General features: G+C 29.3%; 1 protein-coding gene across 1 annotated transcript; it reads left to right on the top strand.

Annotated features, from left to right (window-relative positions):
- Positions 1–7,409: 7,409 nt before the first annotated feature.
- LOC129972165 (zinc finger protein 239-like) lies at positions 7,410–11,121 on the top strand. The gene has a single exon (XM_056086184.1). The coding sequence runs from the start codon at positions 7,574–7,576 to the stop codon at positions 8,597–8,599; it is 1,026 nt and encodes a 341-aa protein (XP_055942159.1). The 5' UTR covers positions 7,410–7,573; the 3' UTR covers positions 8,600–11,121.
- Positions 11,122–11,483: the final 362 nt, after the last annotated feature.

Here is an 11,483-nt window from a genome sequence, read left to right as displayed (position 1 = left end):
CTAGTCGAAAGTAAATTTCGAGTTGAAATTTATGCTTTCTATTGATAAATAACTCCTTAAACCAGAGGGAGTGGTCTACCCAAAACTTTCTCACACATTTTAATAAACTACCAGAGAACGCTTTACATGGCATTGGTGTAAAACAGGTACGAAATATAAACTTTTGGTTTGAATTTAGCATTTTTACTGAGTCTGTCGTGCCATCCTTGGCGAGTTATTTGGCGATAATTTCCTGGCATGCGTTAATGATATCCGAAAATCGAATTTCTGCTTCAGGCACGTTTTTCTCAACTAAGGGAAACAAAAATTTGACACAAAACTGCACTTGTAATCACAAAATCGCATATCAAATTTGATATATTTCAGTCATTGGGTTTTTGAATTAACACGTTTACATGTTTCTGAAAGCGCAGACCGACAGACAGTCCACCCGTAGTTGGATTAGGCTCACAATTTGTTAGTTGTCTATATTATAGATGTTAAATCTGTGTACCAAATTGTATCTATCTAGTTCTCCTCATTTTGTAATTATCATATTAACTTATATTCGGACAGACGAGCTTCCTCTGTACATGTTTCGCTTAAAATGTGATAGAAATCTGCAAATTTGACGATCATATTCAGATAATTTGAGCTGTATAGCTCAAAACATTTTTGAGCCATCTTTGTCACAGGCAGACGGACAGACATTAAAAAAAAGTGCGTTTTTCGAATTCATAGAGGTCTAATTTAGTTTAGTTTAGTTATATTAACGTCCCGTTGTAAAGCAACACTAGGACTATTTTGAGACGGACCTCGTACTTTTGAACCGCCGTCAGATGACGAGGACGAAATCTGAGCTGGCACTCCCCTTTCCACGCCACACCACACCAGTCATAGAGGTCTAAAGCGTAAAGATTTGTCAAAATCTTGAATTTGTATTTTTTTTTTTGACGATTATTATTTTTTTCTATACTACGTAAAATGTAAATAAAAAGAAATAATGTAAAATGAAAGTAAAAAATAATGAATTTTCCTTTTTTTATTGCTTTTTAATATAATAGCCTAAAAGAATTAGCAATACATTATATGAAAGAAGAATGAAAATATCAACGATATGCGAAAGTAAAAGGAGTGGTCTTCCTGAAACTTTCTCGCTTATCACCTAATAAGGGTTATTTCTCTCTTCCCCTCCCCACCCCAGGTTGAAATTATCGAACACATAGAAGGTAATGAGAACCACGAGTACTCTTATTTTTATTTTCAGAGCCTCACATGTGCATATTGCACTAAGTTTGACAATAAACAGCAATTTCAGCAACAAGATCATATACCAGATTTCATTTGTCTAAATTATGTTTTTAAGTTATCACATTTACTCAGAGAGAATTACAGACCGACAGACGGTCAACCATTTGATGGATATAGTTCCAAATTTGATACATCTACAAGTAGTAAATCTGTGTACCAAATTTAATTCATCCAGTTGCTTTACATTTTATAATTATTATGCTTCTTTGTACTCGCATAGCTAAATTTCCTGAGAACTGATTTCGTTCAAAATTTCATAGGAATCCACACATTTTGTATTAAAACCCCAAAACCAAATTCCATACGTTTAGCTCAAACCTTTTTTTGAATTTTCGTTTTCACCGACAGTTAAACGTAATCCATAATTGAGCGTTTTGACTCATGGAGACCTGAAACATGGAGATTTGTCAAAATTTCGAGTTCGGTGTTTCGACGATTGCAGTAATTTCCCTTTATATACTTCGTACAAGAGAAATTAGAGTAAAAAAGAAATGTAGTAATTAGCAAATAATAAATTAAGATTAATAAACATCTTCTGAATAAACATGCTATAAAGTAAAATTCATTACAACTTCTAATAAAGAAAAATCCTCCTGTGGTAGTATGTCGAAATTTTTTTCCTTTTCCGAACTAAGTTCATAAAAAAATTAATTTGTTTCGACTGAATAAATGTACTGCTGAATTTCTATCAGGAAAGATTATTCATTAATTCAGCATAAAATAGCCATCAGTTTAAGAAATATTTTATAACGTGACTTTTATTCGATAAATCCGGTTACACTTTTATATAATTTCTAGATATCTGTCTATTTTCAGAGAATGTTAAAAAAATTTCTGAAGAAATGACGAAAAATACCTTTAGAGTGAATGATTAGATTAGGTTTAACTATAGGTAGATATTCTAGAAGACTATCTGAAACAATTATTTTGTTGCTGGCTTTTGTAAAGCAAAATATAAAGTTTCTCAAGAAGTTAATTAACTTTTGGCAATAAAAATATTTAGACTACTATTCGTTTTAAGGTCCCGAAATTAGAACTTCTTGATACTGACACTTTGTCAAGGGCCGGTATGCAGAACGAGAAGCAGTTATAAAATCACCTCATTCCAATAATCTGAGATCATCCTATTGCTAAATGTAAACATCTCTTCCTTCTTTTCACACGCCCGGTTTTTGATGAAATGAATTCCTCCTGACGCATGCGCATAAACGCGGAGGATTTTAGAATGTGATACTGAACAGTAGAAAATAATAAATAAATTCACTTATTTCATGTGATCGCAGACTACTTCCTTGCATAATTTTCATCATTAAGAAGCTTTTCATGTCCTGTAATCAGTTTTTTTTTTTTTTTTTTTCTTTTTCTCTCTTTTTCCTTTCTTTCTTTTTTTCTATTTTTTTTTAATTCTTTTTTTAAAAAATGAGAAGAAACCAGTTGCACCGAATGTGAAGAATTTTTGTGTGAAAGGGAGACTGGTGAGGAAATATAGGTCTTTCGCTTCTCTATAATTAAGCAGCAGTGAACAGAATCAGAATGTGTCATTGCCTGCACGACGTCCAAAATTGTAAATTATCTTAAATTCCAAAGCTTCTTTTAAATCTTGTTTTGCGTTACCTGACACAATTTTTGGAAATCCCTTCAATAATTCAAAGGATTTTCACAAGATTGTATCTTTAGGTTAGTCTGTTGTTTTTTTCCCCTGTAAATTGTGTGGTGAGTGTGCTTTCTTGGAAAATAAAAATGCTCACAAAAAAATGTTTTTCACAAAATTTTAATTAAATGTTTAATTAAAAATTAAAATTTCAATGTTTTTCTTTCCATAACTTCAGAGCATACTGTAACATGAAAGCACCACTTTTACACTATTTTAAAATTTCATAAATCAACTGTTAGGTAACATTAATTTTATTTCCGTACAGTTTTTTCTTTAATTTAATTAAATTTTTCAAAATTATTTTATAGCAATGCCTTTTCTTTACACAATCACATCACAAAAACACAACGTTTTGAATAACTAATGATGTCTACGGCGCCAAAGCTTTCAACAATTAATTCGAAGTGCAACCCCGCGTGCAATCTCTTTTGTGGTTTTTGCAGTTTTAATCTAACATCTGAAATCTATTTTCTGATTCTCAATTATCAAATATATCATTCAACCCAGAACGGTATTTATTGATGCATCCGAAAACACAAACGAACACAAAGATTTACATGGTTACAACTGTTTCACAAATTACAAATCTGAATAACTAAGCATAAAAAATAACTGAATCAAAATTCTAGAAAATTGCACATACGGCCGTTTCCATGGCAACCATAGCCAGGAAGGCAAAAAGGCATCCGTAAGACGAAACAACTAAATTTAATTAATTTGATTGCCTTGCTCTACTAAGCAAAGATAAATATTGGATTTTTCTGTTTTATTATAACCAATGTTTTACCCTTGCATGTTTTCAAACATGATACTATTTTTTAAATTGGTATTCTGCTTGTAATTTGCGTAATATTAGAATTTTTAGCACCAAATGTAAGCGGCTGTGGCAGTCACGCCAGACAAATCATATCTAAAACTTTATCATACTGCGATGTTTCGCATTATGATAAATCGGTATTCTTTCATTTTTACAATCTCGTATGCGAGTACAAAGAGAAAATATTGTAATTCTTTAAAATTTCGAAGTCGGTATTTTGAGAATTTCCTCTTTTCAGATCTCTCTGAAATACAAAAACACATATTTGGAATCATGCCTGTCTGTTTGTGAAATAAATAACTCAAAAATATTTTGAGTTAAACAACTGAAATTTAATTTATGGTCTTAAGACCATATTTGTAGATTTCTATCTAGTTTTGAAAGAAATTCAGTCACAGAAATTCTATTTGTCCGACTGTTCGTATACAAATGAACATGATAATTATTAAATGAAAAGAGAAAGATGGATAAAATTTGGTACCAAAATTTATCATTAAAATTGTAGTTAAATATAAAATTTTGAATGAAATTCAACAGGAATTTGACCATCTGTTGGTCTCTCAGTTCCCATGTTTATAAAAGTGACGACTTAAGAACTTGGGTGCATAAAAATTGGTACACAATTTTAATAATTAAAGTGTATCATCCTTAACAACTTTTGAATTAAATCAATCTTCCCAAACGCTAACTGTCTGTTGGTCTGTCAGTAAATTGCTTTTCATGGTTTTATGTAAATTCGAAAACCCAAAAATGACATAATGGCTTTAATAAATGAAATTTGATATGTGATCTTATGATAAAATTGCAATTCAACGTCACGTTTTCCTTCATTTAGTGAGAAAAAAAGGCTCCAAGATGCAAACTCGGTTTTCTGGTACTTGTGTATTAACCTCATCCTACGGATTGAGTGCCAGAAAAAAAATCTGCGAAGATCGTACTATAATAGGCTGTTTCGTAACTATTTATTCTTCAACATAATGCTGCTAATAATACATAAATACAAGCTCTCTTTATTGTACTAAAAAGCATACAACTCTCATGTGCGAGACTCTGGAAATAAAAATCTGAGCACTCGTGGCGTTTACAAACTTGCTCAAGATCCACAATTTTATGCTGAGGTGGGAAGGGAATAGCATCTTAGGATGTATCCGAAAAAGTGTCAGAGAAACCACTTTCGTTATATTTTTTTCTTACTTTTCTGATTTGTTTATTATCATTAGATCATTTTTCGCTTTTCTGTTGTTTAGAAACATTCGTGGTTTGATGGATACTAATGATATAATTTATTTTCTGAAATAATCATTCAATGAAATAAAGATGTGCCCTTATTTTTTTAAAAACGTTAATTGATGTAATTATTATTAAAAGATGAGAGAAATAAATAGATATTGTTAGAAATATTTTCAGTGTAATCCAACCCGAAAATTATGTGCTCATGTAAATGAAAATGAATGTTCGTTTCTATATAAATACAAATCTACAGTTTTTATTCGATGAAATTTGACTTACAAGTTCTTGAAAATGAGAGGGCAATCAATGTTAATTTTTGAAAGTTCGATAAATAATTAAAACATAAAGGACTAAAAATTTTTTTTAATTTCACGTCTTTCAATTATATTCTTTAACAGTCAAAAAATATTTTGCAAAAATTGTTGTTTACACGATCTTAAAACTGAAACAAACTGCTTGTTTAATTACATTAATTTCAATTTTCTATATTCTTTTTTTTCTAATTTGAATAAGTTTTAAAAACTTAATTTGATACACTATCTTAAAAAATGTTTTTACTGTTTGCCCACCTTCTGCATATTTAAAATAATTGTCAAAATAAATAAAAAAATCCTTTATATCGAATTTGCGTCTTATTTCATATAAAAATTATTGACATCCAGTATATCATTAATGCCCTCTTGCTCTCTACTACTATTCATTTTTGAAAGAAACCAAAAAAACTTCATGTATTAAACGTTACTTATGGAAAAAAAAAGAAAAAAGTGACTGAGTTTCGCAATTACAACTATAGCATCGCTTTCGAAAAACTGTATTTTTTATGAGACGCTCATGATCTCTAAATATTTCAACAATGGTGTATGTCCTTCCTCTTTTATTTTTAGGAGATATTACAAAATATAGCTTAGACATGGCTTCCAACCTCAACAACTAGAGCCATTTCGCCAATTTTCATCTACTAAATTCACCACATTGCTACCATATTTAGCTTACTCTATTATGATAATGCAGTCATAATTTAAAATATCGTCTTTTATTTGATACAATGCATTTCATCAAAATAGCCTAGATGACTGTATTAATATAATAAATATGGTCGCCGAAGGTGGTTAATATTAATAAATAAGATTAATTTAATGAAGTTTAATTACTTACTCTTTTATTTACTTACTTCTTATTTATATGCATATGTGTGTGCGTGCGTGCGTACGTGTATGTTGGTACTATAGACCAAGAACTACAAAACTTACAGATATATGTTTTAGAAAATAAAAATATGAGGAGCATTTTTTAAAAAAATTACTTATAATTTTAATCAATTGAAAATTAACTGAAATTTTGATATTTTTACGTGATAAATACAGAAAATATTGTAACATATAAATAATTTCTACATCATTTAAAATTCAAAAAACTTATTTTTTTCAATGATAGCAATACGTTTTGCTGCAGAATGTTTTTTAAAAATTTTAATCATTTTTTTAAAAACATTTTTAAGGGCAAAATTAATGGCGAAAAAAATTAAAATTTGCTTATTTTTGATTAAATAATTAATTTTTAATTTTGATTTACCGGTGCTTCCATATTCTGGCCCCCAAACCCAGGCACATTTTATGACTTTGAAAGCGCCATCTATTGTTGAAAATTTAAACTATTTTCTTTTCCCCACTTTCTGTGAATATTCAGGTCATTTTGATAAGAGCACTTTTTTTAATCCCTTTTTGAAACTTAAATTATAATCATCTTGTTTATTACACAGCATAAAATAATTGTTGTCGTTTCTTTCTTTAATTATCTGTCAACAAAAATTATCTGAAATATTTATTAACAGTACATTAAATTGCTCATCGCGTCATTCTGGAATCAATGGAAAGTTAACCATGCTACTTTCAAAATATTTAATGAAATATTGCAAAGCATTGCGAATGAATTTAAAAGAGTATGGACGCTTGACAGCTATTCTTTAATTGGCGGGCTTCGAAAAAATAATAATCGTTATGTTTATTGTATTTAAACTGTCAGATATATTGAGACAGGCAAAATACAATGGAAATAATTTATCTTCGTTATGACCTGCCATACCTTTCAATATTCTTTGAATTTAACCTTAGACTCTCAATGGGGTACGTATGTTCCATGGAATAATTGGAATGGGGTATTATCATCAATGAGATTTCAAAAAATTTCTAAAAGAAAAAAATGGTAGCCTAAGGGTTAAATAATTGATAAATATCTTTATTGCTACTTCAAATCTTTCAAATTATAATTATGTCGCTTACAAAATATTAATGAATGAATCTGCGCTTCTCAAATCGCTTGCCATTAAGCCTTAAAACTCCATTATTTTCAATTTCTGATTTCTGGCAACATTCAGATAAGGTGTTTATTTATGAAAATGTTTATTGTGTTGCATTTATGGTAGCAGACGAATTTTGTCTCGTCGTAATTTAGTTTGTTTTGAAGACGCAAATATGTCTTCCTTGTTATTATATTTAAATATTTGAAATTATATTAAATAGTTTAATTTTGACTTCTGGGGTATTTTGCCACCTTTTTTTGTGGTATTCATTCATAATTTCATTATGGAGAAACCATATACCTGTGAATTTTGCCACAAAGGCTTCCATACAAAATCTTATTTCCTTTCACATCGACTGGCTCATACTACCAAGAATGATAAGCACTATGCCTGTGATCAATGCAATAAAAGTTTTACTCAGAATCGTAATTTGCAACGACATCGTTTGACACATACCGGTGATAAACCGCATGTTTGCGAACTTTGTGACAAGAGTTTCGTGTTCAAACATGCTTTAGTCATTCACAGAATGACACATATGGAACAAAAGCCACATGTGTGTGAAATATGTGGCAGAAGTTTCGCTCAAGTATGTAACCTCAATCAGCATCTTATAACTCATTCAGACCTTAAACCTTATGTTTGTGAAGTGTGTGATAAAGGTTTCAGACAAAGAAGTGTTCTGACTGCACATCGCTTAACCCATACTGGAGAAAAGCCTTATAATTGTGATGTATGTAGCAGAGGTTTTGTTACAAAAAGTAAACTTAGTAGACATTACTTAACTCATACTGGTGTTAAACCATATACATGTGATATATGTAACAAGGGTTTCAAATATAAAAGTGTTTTAGATGCTCATGTTCGAACTCACACAGGGGAGAAACCACATGTCTGTGAAGTGTGTGGTAAAGCTTTTACTCAACTAAATCAACTTATTAGGCATCGCTCAGTTCATTCGGATGAAAAACCATTTGTGTGCGAGAAATGTAATAGAGGTTTCAGTCGTCAGTCTTATCTCCAAAATCACATGGCAACTCGCTGTGATGACAAAAATTATATTTGTAAAGTATGTAATAGAAGATTTTCTCAATCTTATACTCTCAGAAGACATATGCGCTTTCATACAAAAACTAAATCGTTTGTTTGTTCACAGTGTAATAAAGCCTTCATTGATAAGTTTAGTCTTGCAAAGCATGAGCGTATTCATTCTAGAAAAAAGGTTAAAAAAGAATCTGAAATTGTTGATTCAGCAGATGATTCATCTACAAATCCAGTTGAGGATTTATCAACAAAACTAGATTCTTAACAAAGGGTTTATTTCTTCATTATTGTGTGATCTATTGTTATTTTTTATTTTGTCAGCTCAGACAAAATATAGCATTTATATAAATCTTGTGATTTTCTTTAAGTAATTTTACCTGTAAAGAATTTTGGATATTTTTCTCTTAACTGGTTTCAGGTGAGCTATGACAAATCTTGAAAATTGTTGTTATGGGCAAATCTAAATATAATGATTACAAAATTCTAGAGTACAGAATTTTTTGAGTATTATTTTGCATTATTTATTTATGGAATTTATTAATTAATGATTTTTAATTCTTTCTATTAATCTGACATAAATCATAATTTCTCATGCTTGAAATATTTTTTCAATATTAAACTACTATTTAATGAGTAGTTTCTATTTTTATAGACCTCATAATGTAAGGGAAATTGAATAGAAAATATGTTTTGCTATGTTTCCAGATTTCAATTTTCATTAAAAAATATGTTAAAAATATGTATGTTTGACATTAAACTTACCACAAGTGACCACTGAGCAATAGTACTTGTAATGTATTAGTGAAATGGTGGTACCTGCAGTGTTAAAATAAAATTAACAATCAGATTTCAAATCACCACATTGGTGATAAATGCTAGTGTTAATGGAATAGCACCATTGGAACAATTGGGGTTTAGTGCTAATCGAATAGCAAAATCCAAGCATTGCAGCAATTGGGGTTTTACTAGCAGAAAAGTGTCAAATTTTATCCTGAGAGATGGGGAATTTAAGTTCACAATTATTAAATTATATACTTTAGTAAGTTTAATTTTTAGTTATCATCCTAGAAAAATCAAATATTTAATGGAGTTAGACTTGAGAAAGCTTCCTTATGGATTTTGCAAATGTAATATATGAAAAAGAATTAAATTCCTTGTTCTATCATATTAAAGATGTAATAAATTGGTAAATCCTATATTTAAATATGCTAAGAAATTATTGCATTTATAGTAGATATTTGGGAGTATTATAGTAAAGTGAGATTTTTCTGTTCTTTGTTTTTTTTTTAATAGTAAATTGTTCAAAGCATCATTTGATACTTTGGGATTATCCCGTCAACCTGTCAAAGCTAGCGAAAATGCACCAATCCTCGCAAAATGTGCCAAAGGATTTTCGAATTTGCGCAGAAGCTACCTTTTATCGATAATAGTCAACGGGATAATTCCAAAGTACCATTATTTTGTGCCTTTTACACCCTTTGAATGTAAATAGTATTAATTCAGACTTTGTTTACTATATTTGTATTTGAAGGTTGTTTTTAAACTAAAACTGCTTTTAATAATTATTGTTTGTTATTGAATTTTGAGAATGAATGTTCAACAATAACTTCTTTATTCAAAATTATTAGAAACATTCATATTTATTATAGAAGATAATGTAATCATGTGGTCATAAAATCTTGATTTAGTTTTTACTGTAACTGTCTCAAATATGATTTAGAGCTTAAAGGGAAGGTGATAATGTAATGGAAGCTTAAAATTTATTGATTGTATTAGTAATATTAAATTTTGTTTCAGATTCATTAGAACTTTCTCCTACTAAAATTTGCTGAATCCACAACATTAAACAATAGTATTGAAGATGCATTTTATGAGAATAAATTTTTCTATGATCCTTCTTGTGCCTTTGTATGTAGGAAGTTTATGCAATATGTTAAAGAAAAAGGTTGAAAAGGAATTGACCATAATTCTGATAATAGTATGTAAAGAAGTATGTTAAAGATAAAGAATGAAAGAGATTGTTCTTAATTCTGATAATATATTAATAAGCAATTCATGAAATTCAATTTTAAACACTTCCGACAAAAATTCGTTAACTTTACTTCATACCTGTGAGCCATTTTTTTTTTTTTTTTTTTTTTTTTTTTGATAAGGCAATATTGTAGATTTTCTACATATTTTGTATTTTCAATATCAGACCCAACCAGAGACCAATTCAGAGGCATAGATATCCCAGGTGCTAGTCTTTGGAAACATCATGAAATTAAAACATTATTGAAAAATGCCACTTTTAAAAAATAAATATTATGGCAAGGTGAAAACTAATATCATGCCTTGGGTGCAGTTTACTCTTACAAATCACTGATAGTGATCAGTGATGAAAATAACATTGTATACTACAGGTGCCAATTACCTATGCTATGCCACTGCATTAATGATTAATGCTTTTGTATGTCAAGCATGATAATTTAGCTTTTGTATGTCAAGCATGATGCTTGACATACAAAAGCTAAATTGTTCAGCACTGAGGTTTGACTTAGTAATATGATGTGATCTTATTTGCTTTTCATTAAAGTATGAATTGTTAAATGTTTTAAAAGAAATTTATATCCTTTTGTTACTATTGCATGGCAGGAAGTTGTATTAAAGATAATTTTAATAGATATTTCAACAATGATTCAATTTTCTTTAATTTATAAAATTGCTAGATAGATTAATTAAAGTAATTGATGAATTTTTGAAGCCATCAAAACTTTATTTTTATCGAAAATAAAAATGAATCATGATTAACTGTTGAAGTTGTATGTTATATAATATTCTCATCTTCTTTGACTGATTTTATTTTTTTTTTTAATTTAAATACAGCATTGTTTGAATTGTGAATGATAATAATAGTATCCACTGAAATTAATTATTTGGAATTGGCATGTTTGAATCATAATTCTTATATAAAATGTTCTGTCAATGAGATATGAATTAAAATATATCTGTAATGTTGGAAGAAAAAAGAAGTATAATATCTGTTGAATGCATGACTGATACCAACTTTACAATTACTTTAACATCCATTATACTTTTAGAAACTTTGTTATTATTTATTTACCTCATCTAATGTTTGATACATCTATGTTTCATCTTCATTATGCTTG

Source organism: Argiope bruennichi, chromosome 6 (assembly GCF_947563725.1).
Source record: "Argiope bruennichi chromosome 6, qqArgBrue1.1, whole genome shotgun sequence".
NCBI lineage: Eukaryota > Metazoa > Arthropoda > Arachnida > Araneae > Araneidae > Argiope > Argiope bruennichi.
The sequence above is the reverse complement of the archived record's forward strand: the minus strand, read 5'-3'. Positions and strand labels throughout refer to the sequence as shown.